Source organism: Grus americana, chromosome 1, assembly GCF_028858705.1.
Source record: "Grus americana isolate bGruAme1 chromosome 1, bGruAme1.mat, whole genome shotgun sequence".
NCBI lineage: Eukaryota > Metazoa > Chordata > Aves > Gruiformes > Gruidae > Grus > Grus americana.
Window position 1 is genome coordinate 42,649,238 of NC_072852.1, and position 20,773 is coordinate 42,670,010.

The 20,773-nt window shown below is 35.0% G+C and overlaps 1 protein-coding gene across 8 annotated transcripts in view; it reads right to left on the reverse strand.

Moving 5' to 3' along the window:
* Window positions 1–323: 323 nt before the first annotated feature.
* CAPS2 (calcyphosine 2) overlaps window positions 324–20,773 on the reverse strand; it is a 30,825-nt gene continuing 10,375 nt past the window's right edge. For 6 of the 8 annotated variants that reach the window (XM_054813107.1, XM_054813108.1, XM_054813104.1 and 3 more), the window contains 12 exons: window positions 20,097–20,219; window positions 16,391–16,458; window positions 13,938–14,057; window positions 12,728–12,802; window positions 11,770–11,865; window positions 11,570–11,663; window positions 9,557–9,672; window positions 6,528–6,604; window positions 4,771–4,925; window positions 4,114–4,233; window positions 2,955–3,051; window positions 324–1,662 (listed from right to left, as the gene is read on the reverse strand). In XM_054813107.1, the coding sequence (XP_054669082.1) occupies window positions 1,487–1,662; window positions 2,955–3,051; window positions 4,114–4,233; window positions 4,771–4,925; window positions 6,528–6,604; window positions 9,557–9,672; window positions 11,570–11,663; window positions 11,770–11,865; window positions 12,728–12,802; window positions 13,938–14,057; window positions 16,391–16,458; window positions 20,097–20,219 (1,317 nt within the window). In that variant the 3' untranslated portion in view covers window positions 324–1,486. Of the gene's footprint in view, window positions 1,663–2,954; window positions 3,052–4,113; window positions 4,234–4,770; window positions 4,926–6,527; window positions 6,605–9,556; window positions 9,673–11,569; window positions 11,664–11,769; window positions 11,866–12,727; window positions 12,803–13,937; window positions 14,058–16,390; window positions 16,472–20,096; window positions 20,220–20,773 lie in introns of those variants that run through there. The other 2 variants (XM_054813111.1, XM_054813109.1) reach the window with 2 other exon arrangements.

Genomic DNA, 20,773 nt, shown 5'->3' on the forward strand with positions numbered 1-20,773 from the left:
TTGACAGAATTTACCTTTCTCTGTAAACCAACAATACAGACTTTTACAGCCCCAGAAGAACCCCTCAAAATCCCTCAATTGAGGATTTAGAGCAGAAACTGCAATTCTAGTTAATAGTGACGACAGGGTACAAACAATCAAAACACAACAATGCACAAGCTCTTAGAACACCAAAGTGCTCTATCTAGAATAAAGCAGTCAGTCACAGAGGGACTAAAGTCCCTCATTTCAGCACTGCCCTTAAATTCCTATGAAACACAAATTCTGTCTCAGAGGAAGGTTCCATTAATCACAGACTATAAATTCAAAACCAGGCAGACAAGCACAGAGGAAACATATATTTTAAGTGCATAGGCTTAAGAAATGCAGTGCAACTTACAGTTAATTTTGGTGACAGGTATATTGAAACCAAAGGCTATCTATTTCTCTATATATGTAATTAATAACACATTTTTTATTTCTTAACACAAAGAATTTTACAGAATTAACAAGATGTATTACATGGAAAAGCATATCTGGCTGAATATTTGAAGTAGCAAGGAACATTTTAATTCATGGTTTAATTTTTGTTGTGACAGAGGTGGTTGTTTTGGTTTTGTTGTTTTGTTTAGGGTTTTTCTTACGCTTTCCTGTTTTATACTTTCAGAGTAGATAGGAAATGTTATGTATCAGTTTGACAAAGGACACCATTGCTAAGTTTTAGTTAAAAAAAAAATCACAGCAATAGAAAGTACAGAAATATGAAATGTAAATGTAAATTGTTTTGAAAGCCACTTAGCAAAATACAGGAAAGGAAGTGCATTACAAAATATATGTGTGCTTGTTAAAGCCTTTGGGATTCAATGCTTAGCTTTAGAAGCCTGACCAAGACGAGACAACAAGATCAGTCAAGATGGTCCGCATACTAGTTCAAAGGCTAATTGGTGTGAACATCTCTGTACTTCCAGTACTGCAGACATCCTCAAAATTGGAAAAGGACGACCTGCTCTCTTTCAGGCTAAGTACCAGGCTAAGAAACAAGAAAGACTGTTATATGAATAAATGTACTATTTTTATAAGAAGAAAACTCTGAAGAAAAGCTACCACTGATATTTACACCATAAAATCTAAAGCTTTTCACAATGCATCATAAAACTAAATTTTGTCTTGCATATATATACCCCTTCATGCATTTTAGTATTCTAATTCCCTCTTATTTTAAATTAGGCCACTTAATTCTAATATCAAGTAAATGATGCCTTTTGGTATGAAGAATAGCTTTTATTATTTCCGATGAAAAGGAATAAACGGTATTTATATTAAAGAATTGGTTAGCATAGCTCAACAGTCTAAGATATATGCCATGTAATAATCTGAAAGCATCTAAAATTTCCCTGAAATCAGTTTAAGACACTAATTATGAAGTAATGCACATCAAGACTAAAACTTCCCTTATTTAGCTCACTCCTTGTTTAAAATCTCTTCTTCATTTTTGTCGTCCTCCACTCTAAATTCCCCAAGAATTCCTTAAGATATTAACAAAATCATCATCATCCATGATTCCAACACTTAATCCTTCATAATAATCTTCAAACTCAGAATAGGCCACTTCATTGGGATTGCTGCAGGATTCTCCTAATGTTTCCAGAAACGACAACTGAATTTCTTCTTCAGCAGCTTTGCCTGTGAAAGTGTATTTTTTCCATAAAATATATTTTCAAGAACAGTGAATATATAGCATTTAATATATTTCATGCAAGAAACTTTCAAATTTTAGCTTGCAAGTATTTTTTTCTTGAAAAAATTCAATATTCTGATTTCAGAATTAAATCACTGGCTCACTTGATACCAGCTGCAGAAATCATCTTACTTCAATAGCACATAATAGCATTAAGTATCAACAGAAACATGAGGCCACCATCAATTTCAATGAATTATGAGATCAGGAAGATTTTTTTTCTTCAAGTGACTGCAAAAACTAGATCATGTATTTGTAGTAAAATTTTGGTAATTCAGAAGTTATCTTTTAATAACACACAAGTTTAATGTAATACAAGTTCAAAGCTCTAGGAAAACCTCAAAGATGCAAGTTTGCATTTGAAAAGTGTTCTGCAATTGACGTGTGTGTTCTAGTGACTTAATAAAGACTACACTCAAGATGATTTCGTAGCATTGAGGAAAACAACGGAAAAAATATAACATTATAGCACTGGAAAAAATTGCAATTGTAACATCCCGATACCACCACATGTCTTCATGTGTTACCATTAAAATCACTGGCAATACAACAAACATCCTCTCTTCTGCAGGTAAAAACAGAAAGGGACAGGACACTAGGGAGACTTTCACAATGACTAGTTTGGTACGTGGAGGTGTTATTTTAGAAACTGACATACAAATATTTAAACTCCTATTTTTAAAATGGCAGAGTTTAAACATTTTTGAGAATCCTGAAAAAAATAATGAAGATACCAGTACTTCCTCTGTAAAGGACAACAATCCTGTCCCAGAAATAAATGAATAATTTATTCAGAAGGAATTTCAAGTGCTGAGTACATTCAGTGTCAGTTGGAAACCTTGCATATTTTGATGGAAAAAACAGTAATATGAAAACGAGAGTTTACAAATATCATATGCGTCACTTGATAACTTGCACACCAAAGCTGAGAAATAACTGCTTAAATGTAGTCCTACACAGGTAGGGAAAGGAACTACTCTGCATGTATGCACTATTTACAGCTTGATAAAAAGCAAGTATTAAGATTATGTACATGAACACCATTACTATTTATAGTCATGTTCCAGATAGACACATTATAGGTCATCAGAGGAAAAAAAGATCTCTTTAACAGCTCGAGTCTAAGCCAGTATGAAAACAGTTTGTATTTGCAACTAGTTTCTGGATCTGGTATCTCTGCTAACAAGATGACTTCAGTAGTTACAGATTCTAAATTTTTTTTCTTCATGTGAATTACCTGACAATACTAGAGGATGTTTCTTTGCACAGTAACATTTTCTGATATCTACCATAGGCACACTCCCGGTTTTGTTGAAATCTAGTTTCATATAAGCCTATAAAGGGAAAAAAAGCATATAAGGGAAAAGAAAAAAAAAAAAAACCAAACACAAGCAGAAAGACGTAAAGATCAAATATACTTAACTATCTAGCACATATTTTTAGATCTTGTGCAATCAATTATGTCAACTTACCTATTTTATGTAGGGCACCAGATACCAGAAAATTATTCTAGATTATGGAATTTCATGACTATTTTATCTCAACAGCTTTCACATTAAATGTGGTCCCCTCATCAACTCAAAAAAAATTGTCTTGTCTCCAAAATTTCTAGCTCATCCTTAGAATCAGAAGTTAAGCTGCTTCCCTTTTGCCTCCTCCAATTACTAAGACTCCTGCGTCATTCTGACAGGCCTCAACACAGCCTCTTTAGCACTGCTAACAGCAGCTTCATTTTCATTTCATTTTACTCAAATACGCATACTCGATACATAAGGCTAGGAAAGTCAGATCCTCCATGATTAAAAGTATGAAAGCATGTGTCATTTTTCGTGATCTCAATATCCAGTCGCTACTCTATTGACTGGTTTGTAATCAGTATTTCCTACTGCAAACAGCTCTGCATTACATTATAGACATATAGCAAATGGAATTTCAAACATGAGAACTCTCACAAATATAATGACTCTAATTGTAGGTCTCAAAGGAGGCAAGTATTATTGCCTCTATTTCAGACATTGAGGAAAAAAAAAATCTGCACACAGATACAGTGATCTGCCAAAATAAGGAAACAGACTTCTGGAAGTGATAGTTTCAGAGTGCCAGATGCTTTATGCACTGGACTGAACTGTAAGAATAGCACGCATACGCATAAACTCAAAATAATAAAGGAATTACCTCTAGAGTTCAAAATTAGCTAATTCGACAATGGAACAGCATGCAGTCTTCCAATTTATGTTTATTTTATTAAACTGATCTGGAAGTTTAAAAAGTCAATTACCAGATGCTCAGTTCAAGAACAACAACAACAACACCAACAAGAACATGATGAATAATCAACTTCAAGCAAGTTAGACTGCAAAAATATCTACACCTAGAGTATCTGCAACAAAACTTACTTTTCTTACAAATGCTTTTCGATACTCATTCGTTTCTCCAAATACAGCACGAGTAAATTCTCCATAGTCGACCTTATCACTCTTGCAATCATCAAGAATAAGCCATAAGGATTCAAAGTCCTGCAATTTAAAAATATTTTGTCAAAGTTCTTCGCTACGTCCTAGAATTAAACAATTGTTATAATAGGAAATTACAGTATTCTCACAAAAAAACCCAAAAAACCAAACGTCCAAATCAAAACTGACTCAAAGATTTGTCAAAATAATGCAAGTCATCATTGGTCACTGATGACCATAATTCACATTATTTGCAGTTTTGATAGCTGTGGGCTGTTTTTAAAACATAATGTATATAACCAAGAAAAAAGATCATTAAATAGCATCATATAAATTATTTTTAAAAGGCCAACAAAGAAAAAAATACCGACTGCTATCCCACTCGCTTCTTCATGATGTAAAAAGATTGCACATTTTTATTGTTTTTTTACTTTTAGGAATTTCACATAGGACTGAATGCAGAAATGCCAATATACCACAAGGGGGGAAAAAACCTTGCAAAAAAGTAGCTATTGAACTATAGATTTAAGCAAAGAAAGGAAGTGATTGCATAAATTAAAGCAAGATAATAGCCATGATTACAGTTTCAGCTAGACTTACCCCTTCAGGTATTTCCAAATGGAATACTTTTAGAGCTTCTTTAAAGTCTGCCCGAGAGAGAAAACCATTTCTGTTCTTGTCTACGTGTCGGAAATACTTTCCTAAGCCTGTTATAACCCGAACTCCTCTTTTACTTAGTGTCTCTCTGAACATACCTGAGGATTTAGAGAAATAAAGGACACAATGTTTACCTGAAGTTGGCCATGTGCTATGGAGCTGATATAAAAGTAAACCCCAACTACTTATGACACTGCTGGTTAAAATGACACACCCACACATCCAGGCACCCTTATCTTTGATGAAAGAATGTCAGTTCAAAATGAAACTATCAGTTACTTAACATTTGAGTAGAAATCATATAAAGCAGCAACCAACATGTAACAAAACATTTAAAGAGATCACAGAAGGAAAGGAAGAATGGATATCGCCCTTTCTGTGCTCAGATTATAAAACTGCGTACTTCTGCTGGAATTGATTATGTACCATGATTCAATGTACAAAGCAATTTAGGAACACTACTTTGGTAATACAAACATTCTACTACGGGACACACAGTTGCTCCTTCATTGTACAAACATGTTAAATACATGTAGAAATAAGAACAAATATAAGTAATTCTGCAGAATTGTTCTAAAATGATATAGAGAGAACTATTTCTATGGCAAAAATGACATCCTTAAAATCTCTACGTAACAGGTTTACTTTAGGGATGTCTGAGTTTTTTAAGCATACGCGGTTAACTGAAGTCATCTGCTACTATCATATTATATCTTCAAATTACTTGTAGCTACAAATTTAAAACAAAATAGGGGGGACAGTGATAGAAGAAAGTTTTTTCCAGTAAAGTTCAAATTCAGACAAAAGTTAAAAGATGTCTTAAAGTATAGAAACATAACTTTCTTCCAAGCCACACCAGCAAACCTTAGATGCAGTCAAATAATTGAGAAATCAATTTGTGTCTGTTATGCGAGGGAAAACATGTAATAACTAGAAGATTAAAAAATATCCCTTATTTATTGTTCCAACAATTTTTCTAAATGCCCAAGCAGATTTCAGTAACGAAAGAGCGCCTACTTAAAAAAGGTTCAGCTAATGACAGTAAATACTGGAGATTCTACAAGCTGGAAGCTGTTCAGTTCAACAGTTTTTGTTGACCACACATTACAAAGATAACACACAGCACTGCATAAACATCTTTCCATAATTTTAAACATAAAGCTATGCCTTTGTCCTAAAAACTGTAGGTAGAAACCTGGTAAAATTTAATTACATATTACAGATTATACTAGTCAATTGTACTCATGTATTTTAATAAGCATAACATTAAAAGACTATCAAAAACCAATTTATCAGTATATAAAAATGGCCCAAAGAAGTATCTAGCACCAAATTAAGAAATGAGATTGTGTTTGTACATTTTGCCAATAACTTCAAATTTAATCCCAGTTTAACATAGGATCAGCATTACGTTTCAGCATGTTTTCAGAGATTATGTCGACACAGAGATTAACATTTCATTGATTGCATTCACAATTATTCTGTTCTGTCTCCACAATATTTAGCCAGACTATTTATTTAAAGCGAGAGAAGAAAGTATTCTTATGATTGATTTATTCTGGTATCAGATTCTAATAATATTCTGATAAATATCTAACTTTTGTTTAATTTAATTTATAATGTTACTGTTGTTCTTTGTGTTGAGCTGTAAAGATAGAGATACAGAAATTAAAATTAAATGGGTTCTGGTAGACACAAACCTTGGATCTTCTTGAAAACTTTGCTGTCATCAACCACTTGCTTGGAATGCTCTTGCCTGAATTCCATAGAAGAAGCTCTAAAATCATCAAAATTCATCTTGATTGGTAAAATTACATGTAATATTACTGAATTCAAAACAGCTGTAGTAAAAAACATATTGAACTTTACATTTAATTCTTATACTACCCTTATAAGCATAGTATCCAATAGCTTGAGTTTGAGATAGCACAAATAGTCTTTGCAGAAATTCCTTTCTGACAATATTCCATTAGCAGCTCATCCACTAATGCATTAATCATGGATAATTCCTCCTGTGTGTAAATCTCCAGAAATTTATTTCAAGACTGTCCTGATCTTCAGCTCAGGCCACTGGAAGAGTTTGTTAAAGCAATTACATTTAGGTACCAATAAGAAAATAACATGAAGTAGCTATAAATCTCTATTTAGAAGAGAAATAGCAAGGCTGCAGACCAAAATCTGGATCAGCATATTTTAGGTATGATCTAGGAATTATGGTTAAATTTTGTGGTTTTTCTGGCAAGTGATTCCCTTCTGAGAAGGGTAAATCCCCTTCAGAAATTACTACAAATGTTGATACAAAGTACTATGGAAGAACCTATTGGAAGGAAAAAAAAAAAAGAAAAAAGTCCAAGAATCCTTTTAATCAGAACAGGAAGACAAAAGCAAAAGCAGAACTGTCAACTTTGAGCTGCTTGCTCACCAGTGCTTTGCCATGGAGGAATACTCCTGCTTTCTGAGGCCAAAGACTTACCTCTCTGCTGTCTACTAGGACTTTTCATCTCCCCTTCAGGTATCTCCCGTTCTGAAATCCCTAAAAGCTTGTCTATATCAAACCACCTAAACTGGAAAGTCGACAACCACCTACAGAGGACACATTACTTTCTCTAAAACACATGTAAAGCAAAAGATTCATGGCTTGTGACAGCAGGGCACAGCTGCTCCTGAAAACCTGCAATAGACCTTTTGGACTCTACCTGAGCAGGACTCTCTGTGAGTACAGTAATGGAGGTAAGAGCACTAAATTCAAAAGTTTTGCACCAGAGAATAGTGAGTTCACTAACACCCCCATTCAGAAGAAAAAGACTGACTTCACAATCTGAAATTCAGTCACTAATGGAAAGAACACAGAGAGAGAGTATAAAAAGGAAACAATCTGTTCCACCACAGGTAGCAGAAAATCCAAAATTATAACCCAGTGAGCAGGTCTTCTTTCTGGAGCCTTCCGAGATAACATTGGATCAACCCCAAATTTTGCAGGTACAAGATTAGCAATAAATGAAACAAAAAGCTGTTTACCAGAATGATAGGCTTCTGAGATATAAAACGTCTTACATAAACTATCAGAAATTAAACTATATTGTGTTTTATTTCATGGAAAGCTTGCGGAGAGGGAACAATTAGCACTAAGCATCATACAACTGTATATTTATATAATCAATTACATTTGAATTTACTGTTATGCCATACTCACTATGGCTCCTTTGCAAAACTTTCAGTGTAAAGGGACCTTAAAGTTAATATTACCATAACTGAGAACAAGCTTCATGTGTCTAAACACTTGCAGAAATAAAAATAATAGTCAGTTAAGTTGTGCTAACAAACGTAGTCTTTAGATAGTGGATGTATTTAGTTGAGATTACATTATTGCTGTTCCTAGTCAAGAAGGGATTGAAGCATCTGACATATGAGAAGAGTCTGGGAGAGCTGGAACTGTTTAGCCTAGAGAAGGCTCGAGGGACCTTATCAGTGTGTATAAATACCTGACAGGAGGGAGTAGAGTATACTAAGACAGGCTCTGTTCGGTGGAGCCCAGTGACAGGACAAGAGGCCATGGGCACAGACTGAAACACAGGAGTTTCCCTCTGAACATTAGGAAACGCTTTTGTACTGTGAGAGTGATCGAACATCGGAATAGGTTGCCTACAGAGGTTGCAGAGTCTCCATCCTTGGAGATGTTAAAAAACCCAATTGGATGCAGCCCTGAGCAACATGCTGTAGTAAACCCTGCTCTGAGCAGGGGGGTGGACTAGAGACCCTCTTGAAGTCCCTTTCCATTATTCCACGATTTTATGAAAATTTCTACCTTGTAACATCTGCTGTTGGCTAACACTCCTCACCAAAACTTGAGTAATCAAACTCTGACTATATTTCCAACACTGTTAAGTAACTTCCGTGTTCAGGCAAGACAGCAGTGTGATAAATTCTATACCAAGATTTTATTTGTGCTAAGAACCAGTATATTCACAATAAAAGACAGAAACCCCAGAGAAAGATGCTTCATTCCCTAGACAGTTTACTTCTGTATAGATACAGAGATGAGAATATTACCTTCAAAAATAACGCATACTCAAAGATTAACCATTCACCTAATCATTTGAAAAAGTTGTAAGAAATTCCCATCTTTCAGACTATGAAACAACATAATTTACTAAAATCTATTTTGAAAGAATAAGTGCAGAAATCCTGTCCCAGTGCCTGAAGTCTTCAACATGTGGCAATATCTGGAAGAACGAAGGGATAGGAAGAGGAAGGAAAAAGAAAATGTAAAAAACCCCAAAACAAACAAAAAACCAACAACCGAGAGAAACCTCCAATCCTTCCCCTGCCTGTGTTCAAACACTTGTGTTATCATGACTGACAAAAACTTTTAACATAAGCTTCACAAAAGATTCAATAATAATAATGCCAATCACAAAAAAAAGCATTTTTCCCCTCCAACATAGCATGTTAGCTCATCACATAAGAAAAGTTTCAGTATGTGATTTGTATATAAAAACATCTGAGTTCAAACAAAGCAAATTAATTCTTATTTTAAAATTACTCGTTAGAAAGTTACTGAGTTACAGAACACCCACTAACATCTATTACTAATTTCTCCTAACAACAGCCTAAATACAGATTTATTTTTTTGTAGCAGTATAAGTAATAAGACATTAGAAGTTCTTATTAAAGAATCTTTTTGCGTAAGGAAGGAAAGGTAATTTGAAAAACAGTTAGCTGCACTTACTTTAGAAAATCCATAGCTGCTTCGTCAATACTCATCACACGAAGAGTGAGAACTGGGTTCTGCTTAACACTTTCTGGAAGGTTATGATCAGCACTTCGGAAAGTTAGGTTAGCTCCCTGTTGGTAAAGCATACAATGATTTACAAATAGGTCGTGTATTTCGTAAGATACTTTCTGCAAGATTTTCAAGAAGTATGATTGTTAAAAACCATGGTATGAGATGATAAAAAGGCGTAGCTAAGGTCAGTTAACCTTCTTAATGGAGCCTTTCTAGTACTAAACAAAAACAGCTGCAGCCTCCAAGGTGACACATTATCCTCTGCACTGAGGTTTGTCTAGTAAGAGGGCCCACTGTTGCTTCATCTACAGTTCAGAAACATGAGACTACAGATTGTTGTTCCCTCAGCAAGGATCTACTTTTCAATTTTTCTTCTCCCTTCATTCTTACAGGATCCAAAACTCACCGGACCACAGAAGAGAGTCACAGAAGGTACCACACTGATTCCATGAGAGCAAAGTTCTCTGACTACAAAAAACCCTCCACAGTTATTTTTAATAACCTAAAATCATACTCGAAATAAACAAAGAACTAAAAAGTAGCCTTCCCAAAGTCCAAGTCATTCCTGCAGTATTTAATTATAGAGTTATTTTTTTAAATTGCTAGATTTCACTAATAAATATTGAATACAAACATGTTCTCAGTAGTATAGAGTTCTATTACCCAATATAGTCTCTTCTGAGTATTACAAATTCCCCATTCCTCCAAGCTGGGGACAGAGGGTACACCTCATTTATTCTGCCAAATTAAAGATGCTTTTTGGTTTGAGAGAAGAGGGGAGAGAAAGAAAAGGAGCAAAGAATGCTGAGAAGAATCAAATAAAGCAGTAGCCCTAACCGTAATATCCATGCAAGGCTGAGTTATAAAGCCTCCAAAACTCATAAATTAGGAAGGAGACAGAGACACTGTTATTGTGCAAATGTCTCAACCATTTTGACTTCGTAAGAGATTTGTATATCTTAATGTCAGCCCAGAAACCCAGTTTGCAGATACACAGGTATGACATCATTCCAAAGAGCTATCGAACTCAGTAGCAGTACATTTTCTGGATGGCTTTCAGACGCATCTTTACTAAGAACACATTTCTGTCTGCAGGTTAAAAAGATCCACATGACAATTAAAAAAAAAAAATTCTCTAAAAAATAGCTTCAGCCTCCATACCATAAAGTCAGTCATCTATTTCATCTTGGAAACTCTTGTATCATAGCCACATGTACACAGTTAGGATTAGGCAGGTGATTAGACAAAACACTCTAAAAATGAATGTTGTTCTCTTCTACTTTCAGCACTTTATTCAAACATGGTTTTTGCTCTGACCTTAAGATTTGCAAGAGAATGTGAAGAACTCAGTGAAAACACTCTGCACTTGAAAAATTGCTCAAGTATTTATAAACCAGGAACACTTAACCCAGTACAGAAGTACAGCAGTACAGAAGATGCAATATGATTTGTAGTCACTCATCAGATTAACTGGTAGATGAAGTTTACCATTGTTTCAAAAGCTCTCTCTAAACAGCTGGTGGTAAACATTTTCAAACTTTAGGTTAAAACCAATTAACCCACAATTTCCTCATGTTTAAAAACATTTAATCATTGCCAGCAGACCTTACAAAGATTCTTGATTTTTAACAAGTACTTTAGTCTACTTCATCTTCAGGACTCTCCATCCTGAGTTGTTCATTTTGCCTACAAAAAGGTCTACACTGTCTGCAGTCTTGTGGCCTCTAGTGGGAAAATTACAAACTACAGCTTAATCTGAAGCCAAAAAAGGACTCTCTAAAATGTGGGACAGCAAAATAATCCAGACTCCTGAAAATCTTTAATTCAAAAGTATTACTGAAGGGAAAGACTTTTGGTCTTACCTGAAAGCTAGATCATTATTTTCAACTGGAATATCTAAATATTACTTCCAAATCACCAACAAAATTGACCTATATTCAACAGAAGAACACTTACAATATAGAAGTCACTAAGATCGTAAGCTTTTCCCTTCTTTTGTCCACGTTGATGTTGATAAACTCCCTTCTGAATGAAAGGCAAGGCATTTGTTCTGTGAAATAATTAAAAACTGATATTAAAACAATTACATTTATTTAAGTTTCTTTGATATGGTGGCAGATGTTTTCTAAAACCTTTTAAAAAGTAATTTATCTTACCTATTATTTCCAAACTGTCGAAATTCGTACACAGTAAGGGATCTGTCGCACGCAAAAAAAAATCCAATCAACTCTCTACAAGCATCGCGACCATTTCTAGAAGGAAAATTGAAAAGCATCTTTATGGTTTTGCATCCACAGAAATCCAATTCAACCCAAACATAAAGAACATTTCTGTTTTGGAATATGCATTTTATTTCTATGTTGCATACTGTACAATCTTTTCCTTTGAAAGAGGTATCTGACTATTTTCTCTAAACCACCATGAAATTCAACTTCTGGATTTGGACACATACTTTTATGCAATATTCCATTCTCCGTAATGTTAAAAACACCTTTCAAAGCTTCATGTTTTAGTATAGCAATGTAATTTTCACTCATTAACTAAAGGATTACTTACACCAGGACTATTGCGTTCATTATGCTATATGAAGTTGTGTAGCTGAATCCTCAGCTGTTTCTAACAAGTGTACAGCTCACTGCTTCAGAAAAGTGCCACTTTCAGAGCTAAAGAATACATTTATGTCACCGCTACTCAATTCAGAACAGTTTCAAAGATGCCCTAAACCTGCAAGTGTAATATGTAAGGAGCTGCAAACAAGACACAAAGCTATCCTTTCCATCCAGAGTGGTTACCACATACTAAGACAAGGCTAAAACAATTTTTGATCAACTGAAGTGCAATGGCCAAGAGCACTATTTTACAGTGTCCCTGTGCTAACTGTCCTGCACAGAGCTTACTTGGGCATCTTAACACTGCACAATGGGACTGGAAAGCCGCTATCCATCAGCCATGTCACAATCTGTATTATACATGTATGCATATACCCACACAGCACATACTTTTTTCCTAAATACAGGGAACAGAAAGGTTCAGTGCAATTAATTATTTCAAGAGGGTAAAGATCATCATTCATAAATTCATAGGATTGAAAAGCTTCACAAAATTTATGATTACCTCGATATAATCCTGCTATCAAAGCGTAGCTTGTTAGAGAGCATGTTTTCAGTTAATCCTGATTTAGTCCTTATTCTGTGAAAATAATGCAGCATGTTAATGATACCTCTATGGTCACAGAGAAATGTTACATAAAAATCAGCTGTTTCAAAACAGCAAAAAACGTGAAATACGGTATCCTTGGCAACTGGCTGAGGAGATGATCCCTCATAGTTGAATTAGAAAGCAACTCAGAGTTGTAATGTGGAAGGTGTTCTGTAATTATATAATATGAGAGTACATTCACAGAAGGCAGAGACATGAATGGCATATTTTGTTTACGTACACTTATATCAAGAATTAAACCTCTAGCACTCACCATACATCCACGAATCAATGTGTTTAAAATACCTGGGCAAAAATACCCAGGTCAGGGCTTGTTTACCCACCTAGATATTTTATATTGCCCGTGTTACTAGTTCCAGAAATGGAGATTTGTCCATGTGATGGGTGTAAGAGATTGAGACTGGTTTTGTTGCCTTTTTTTTTTTTTTAAGAATACAAAGATGGCATTTGCTGAGAAAGACTTTAGAGCAGGATGTTAAAATGCACAAAGTAGAGACGTTTGCCTGTATGTTGAGAAAGATTAACAGAACAAAACACAGACCTGCAGATTCATTTAATTTTATGGATCACAATGTTTTCTCAGTTTTTCTTAAGCCCTTAGAGTTACTATTTCAATGCTCACAGGCCAGGAATGACACTTCAATGCCGATATGGTTAATTATTGCAGCAGAAATCAAAACATGAAAAAAAGTATGATTATATTGTGAAGATCTACATTAGCATTTATGGATGTATATTCATGCAATTTTATGCACCTCAGGATAGGAATCTCTAAAAGGATTTGACAAGATTGCAAGCATTCAACAGCTCCAAAAAGGCTGGCAAAACCCTGTGATGAACAATATCAATATAAGTTTAAGAATGTTTTCCCAGGTTTTATAGGTTCTATGAATCAATGATTATACACAGAGAATCCACATAAAAAGGTCCCACTAGACAATTATAAGCACGGGGAGGCTACAAAAAAGGCCTCACATGAAGCTGGTGGATCCAAGCCAGAAATAAAACATCTGGAAAGGCAAACAGATTTCGCAGTGCCCAGTATAATAAAAAATATAGCAGAAAACGTATTTCTAAAAAAAAATGACCACTAGAGAAAACTTACTTCGTTTCATGCAGCGTTCTTTTTCTAAAACGCATTGGTGCTGTCCCAAGTCCCAGAAGTCCATGAGCTTCCTTGTAAACATCAACACACATGGATTGCTCTGGGTCACTTATAACAGCTCTGACCAGAAAGAGCAGGGAGAAGACCTCTGACTATTAGTAAGTCTGAATTTCAGACCTTACATATTCTTACTCAGAAAAGAAAACATCTGAGAATAACACAGCAATAAAATCTTGGAGTTATCCATTAAGCCTGCATAAATCCGTGGGCTTTTTTTTTTTTTTGAAAATTTTGAAGTCAATTACTCAAAAGCAAATATATGCAGTATTATTCTGGCAGTGCATTACTACATAGTAACTTTACATATATAAGTATTATTTAAAGTATATTTTATATATGTATATATAAAATAAATCTTAGGATTACAAAGGGGTTGAGGGTTTTTTTTCCACTATTTCTGTAAATATTCCATCAGTGATATTCTTTATCCATGGCTCCCTCCAAAATCAGTGACAGCAGTTACTAATACTGGCCAGTGACATCATCCAACAAATACATTGGCACTTCCTCTCCCAAAGCACTGACTACACAACCCATGAGATCTCAAAGTCCCATCAAGCAGACAAGAAATAGATGAACTGGTCTGCAAACATTTTGATATTCTCTGCATCAGTTTAACAAGTAAACAAAAGAAGAGACCCTTTAAAAATACATTAGATTCTTTTTATGTTATTGAAATGGCTCATAATCAGAAGGAAAAAATAATTTTGCACAGCTAATATAGTTTTATAAACTTTCTCTCTGATCTATGCAGATCCATCTTTGCGCACATCAGTTACACAGATTTAACTGCAAGATTGGCTCTACTAAAAAAAAATAAATAATCAAAACACCTTTGTGTTTCCTTTAATAGATTTTTTTTTTCCATGCAACAGGTTTGAACTAATCTTCCCCGATTAACATCCTGCTCTCTGATACCAATTTGTTTGGCAGTACTGGCACAGTTATATTTGGAATGTAAACAGAGATTTTTCAAATTAAAAGTTCATCCTGATGCAGCTGCAGCACTACTGAATATTGTTTTGACATTGTCAATAGACAGATTCAGAGTAGGAGAAGGAATACATGGAAAAAATAAGGCAAAGCAGCTGAAGAAGGTTAACCACAGAATAAACATCTGTGATCCAAGATGCACAAACTTGTATGTTTAATTCAACATCGGTGGGATCGAAACACTTCAAGACAACCAGCACATCTTTAAGATAATCCCTGTAATCATCTGCTTTACATACATCTTTGTAGACATATGATGTGGGCCAAGCATTTCTTTGAAAATTGGTGATTTCTGCACTGAACTTTTCATTATTTTTAATCCTGCTACAATGACACTTGGAATTTAACACTGTGTTTCAGTACAATCTTGTTTCCTTCATGCAACTTTCTGGATATCTCAGCTTTAAATAGTGTAAAAGCATTAATAGACTTTTAAACAATACAGGTCATTTAAACTGAAGTTGGAATGGAAACCAAAAAAAAATAAAATCGTGAAGTGCAACAACATGTCAACCTCAAAGTTTTAAGATCTGATGGGCTATAATATCAGTGCAGATGACTACAGAGACTGTAAACTAAGCACAGAATGCAACATACCGCAGAGCTACCTACAGATAATTTTGAACAAGTGTAAGGTAACATGAAACTATATTAAACTAGCTTGCAGCATCTTATATTGCCATAACCAGACAACTCAGATAAAGCCCTGAATTATTAAAGCATGCTTAAAAATGAGAACAAGTTTATGGGAATAATAATAAGGAAAGATGTTTTTACTATACTCATGTTTACCTGTAAGTTACTTTTTTTTCCCCTTAACATAAAAAGGGATCTTTCTACATAGAAGCAATGCTTTCCTGGAGCTAAAGGGATAGCAATGAAGCGAGGAGAGCCTTCCTGTACAACCTTTATCAATTTGATTCATCACTGTGCCTTTTTTCCTACCTGCCCAACACTGGTATAACATTCTTTTACTCCAGAGGGACATTGTGTCAATATTAATAAAGGAACAGTAATAAAACTAAGATACTTAGAAAATAAAATTAATACTAAAGAAGTATAATTTGTAACAGCAGACATCCATATATTTTGCTGAGGTGCAAGAGGGTTGTTTCTGAGAATTAGTGCTATTGTAAAGCTCTTCAGTTAGGATCAAGTATAAAATTAAAAATTATTCTCAGAAAAAAATGATCTTACATAGCACTTTAACTGGATCTTTTAATATAAATTAAAAAGACTTTTCACTGAAATGAATTTTTGCAAATAATAACACTACATAAGAATGCATAAGACTTGGAACGAGATGATAAAAAGACCTCCTAGGCAAGAAAAGCCACACGCTCACAGATTTAAATTCTTCTGTAGGGAAAACTGAAATTTTACATTATAAATTCACTTACCTAGATAATTGATCCACCATCACTTGTTCTATGACAGCCTGTTTTCTCCTCTCTGCAGCAACATCCTCCTGCAATGAAAAACTAAGAAAATCAAACATAGAACACCAGACACTTCCAATAATAAACCACCCTTTAAGATAGCATTCAGAGGTCATAATCTTACCAATGTCATCCCCCATCTTTATTCTTTGAATAGAGTTCTATTTGCATAACAAATAGACAAATACAATTCTCTGCTACACACTCAAATTGTCTATGCATATTAGTTGTCAATGAATATGAGAATTCTAGTATTTCTGTTGACAGGCAGCATCCTTATCTCTGTATTGTTTCCAATAAATTCCGTACGTACAATAGAGCCTGAGGAAACTCACACTAGTCTAGGTTTCGTGGTTGACACAGATTCCAACTCAGAGAATGAAACTTTACCTCCAGCAATATTTAGTCAAAAAAATTCTTTTACGACTTCATCTCGACGCACAATTTTTATTTGCTGTGTGCCACAATAATTTTCTGCTGAGACAGGCCAATCTGAAAAACCCTTCAGGAAAGATCATCCTACAGGGGAAGGGGATTTAAGATTATCTTATTACTATTTTTAGAGTAACACTGAACCATAACCTTGTGCCATTCACCGTAAAGTGCTCAGGCACTGATCAGCATTTGTTTCACAGAAAGCAAAACCAAAGCACAAGAGCATGCCCCAGGGCAGTATAGAGGCCACTGGCAACAACCACACCCCAGCATCTCTCTTTGGTTTATCTTCCAGACTTCTGAACTTTTTCACTGCACATAGTTTTGCCTTTTTTTCCAAAAAATTAATTTTTCATATAGGAGAAAACAGAGATTATTGCTACTGAGGGGGCTTATGCAATATAATTCTTGTGTGCAAACCAAATTCTAGATAGATCAAACCTTCCCATGGCTGAAAAAGAATCAAAAGTCGGTTCCAGACACTAGGTAACTGTAAGGGATAATTGCTAATTCCACAGAGGTGTTACAGGTATAATTCACAACCTTCAAGTAAATACTGATTGGCACTAGCAAAAAAAAACCAAACAAAACAAAACACACCCAAAACAACAAAAACAACAAACCCCCCCCCAAACTAAAATCCCCCAAAACACCACTCCACAAAAAATCACCAACCAAAAACCCCAAATGAATAATATAACATCAGACCAGCTGGTGTTTATTCCGAACTGATTTTAAGCCTCAAAAGATTTCTGAATTATAGGAGATAGGGGGCTTTTTAGTTTGCTTTCGTATTTCATTTTTGCACTTACCAGAACTATAGGTGCTTTATTCCAAATTAATGAATCTTTGCCCATTAACTGTCACAACAGATGTATTAAAAAGCTTTATGTGAAGGAGGACACAGTGACAATACAGAGCCAGTCTTTGTTAAAACACAACATATTCCATAGACCCCAGCTTATAGAGCCAAACCAGCTAGCATGCTGAAAAGAACTTGATTTTAAAAAAAAGAAACCTTACACATTGAATTTCAGTTGAATACTAGGTCACTAAATGCAGTCTTCCATGGAACATCTTCCATTTAGCTCTTAGACAAAAGCTCTTCTATGAATTTATAAAATTGCTGAGGCAAACATTGAACTTGCAGCAGCTGTCACTGTTTAAAAAGTAGTAACTCTTGTTCACAAAATACAATTATTCAGAGAAAACCAACCTTCTTCCAAAAAAATCTAATTTTATTATATATAGCATCTATTGGCAATCACACATGTACTACAATCTGTCTTGAATAAGGGAACTTTCATCCTAAACTACAGAAAAATTAAAAGAAATTCTACTTTAACATTAGAGGTTTTGGTAATGATTACAGTAAAGGAAATTTTAATGTGTATTCTTAAGCAAATTTTTAAAACACCTTAAAATCAAATGCCTACAATTGAGGCAACGTATACCAAATGGCATGAATGCAGTTACTACTTCCTAATTTTCTGTTATTCCTGCCATTATCAGAAGCTTGAACCGGAGAGAACCTAAGAGATACCCCTAGAAAGAGACAGCCAGCCTGTGCAACCATGACTGCTAATCAATAACAAAAGTACTTCTAAAGGTCCCTGTGACACCTTGCTCAGATGCCTGCTGACTTCCTTTTAAAGCATACCAGCTGCAGTGTACCTGTTGTTACGTGGTCCTGCGCTGCTCCCTTTCTCAGTGTTTTCAGCTTATTTGATTTAGCGTTAAGTAGTTACTCTAATGACACTTCAAAACTTTTTTCCATTATCTTCACCCTATAGTATAGATTTTTAAATTTATTCTAAAAATAACAAACAGGAAGTTCTTCAAGTTCTTCACAAAAGTACTTTCCAAAAAGGATTTCTTATCCTGAAAATGAATAGTGACCTCAGCAGTGCAACATCCACATTCACTTTGACATTACTAGAAATCAAATGTTTGCAATGATGCAAAATTCAATGCATAGAGATGAACAAAAAAAAATTAAAATTATTATTTACTTTTACAATCTTATAAAATTTCTCATGTCTTAGTATTCCATGAGAAAGTTAGAATGCTATCTCTGTTCAACAATACCTTCAAAAAACAGTCTTGAAAGCCATCGCTCTGCATATGTAAATACTGAATCATGCAATATCAAATCTCAAGGTGGTTCATCACTGTAAATAATCATAAATTCAAGACTTAGCCTTAGATGGGCAAGACTCCTATTGTCCAGTCCTCCTAAAAAGAGTAAAAATCATGTCTATGTGAGAAATTAAAGGGCACATTCATATAAGAAAAGTTTTAATTCCCCTCTATGCATGCTAGTGAGGGCATACTTGTTTTCAGGTTTTGGGGGTCCCTCCTTCCCAAGATCAATAGGGATGAGAGGAATCTGAAAAAGGATCTAACAGAGGATCAGAATCAAAGCAACTGAAAGGAGAGGCTAAGGGAGCTTGGGTTTGTTTAGTTTGCAGAAGTAGCAGCTATGATGCATTCTGAAAACATCCTACAACCAAAGGGAAGTTGCAAAGAAGACAGAACCACTTTTTTTGACAGTAGCCAACAGTATAACAGGAGACCAAGGTTGCAACTTGAGCCTTGGGAGGCTTGATATGGATAATAAGAAGAACTTCTTCACAAGGAGAGTAGTGTATCACAGGAAGATGTTGCCTAGAGATGCTGTAGAAGCTCCACCCTTGGAGCTTGAAGACTCAGCCAAAGCCGTGGCTGACCTGATCTAATACCCACAGCAGAGCACACACAGCTTACAAAGCCAGTTCTCATCACATACTCCATTTCAGGAGTTAATGAGAGAAAACAGCCTGTTTACAAACAAGTCAGAGTAAGAGCTGATGGAATCATGGAATCCATGGATCACGGAATACAGGCTCAGGTACAAGCTACAGATCAGACGAAATGTAACACTATATTCAGGTTCACACAACTCAGTTAATCTCAGTTGTATGTATATATTTGTGTTTATTATACATAATTTGCATTCTCATTTATATGCATTACTGCACAAAATACAAGCATTGCAGATAATATTAAAAAAATGCTGACTGGATTGCTCAGTTCAGCTCTCTGTGAAACAAATGTTTAAACTCTGATGACTTCGATGGGTGCAATTATGTCCTAGGACCAAATCATCAAAGGCCTAACTTCTGTTGAACATCTGGGAAATCATTCTACAAGTCTAGACAGCTAACAGCATAGTATCAGCCAAAATACTTACAGCTTCTGATTTCCTTATACTGTGCTGCATATTACAGGGCTTGCTCGTGTACCATCGCTGCAGGAGAGCTTTCTCATCAAGAGCTGTAAGATCGTCATTATGTCCATCTTCAAGCTGCGTACCCTATACAAAAATACATTCTTTTCATAAATCAAATTTAATTAACTGTAAGAAAAACAAACAAAAAAATCACCACACATTTTCCTCAATAATTTATTTAAAATTATTTTTCCTTCTTCCTTCTTTATTTTTTAAAGTGTCGACTTCTTCCACTTCATCCTAATCAGAGAAAGAAAAGAATTTTTTAAGCCTAGCTTTCTACAGAAATTGAACTGACAAATCTAGTCTTTCCTTATAGCTTTTGAATACTTACCAGCCTTCAACAGTATGGAAATAAAAAAATCTCAAAAATACTGTGTTCCTACAAGCTTTGTGCAGTATCAGCAGCAAGTCAGAGAAGGCAGACTGTTAGTACCTCTCTGAAGAAGACAAGAACTCACCCTTTCTCTGTTCTACTCAAGAACATACAAGAGAAAGCAGCAGATTTGCCATTATGCATATAGCTCAAAGTTCACCATTGCAGAGATGCTGCTTTTCAACCAGCAAAGAAGTTAAATATAGTCCAGGCAGGGAAAAGCCAAAGCATACTGCTGAACTGGGTCTAACAGACTTGTAAA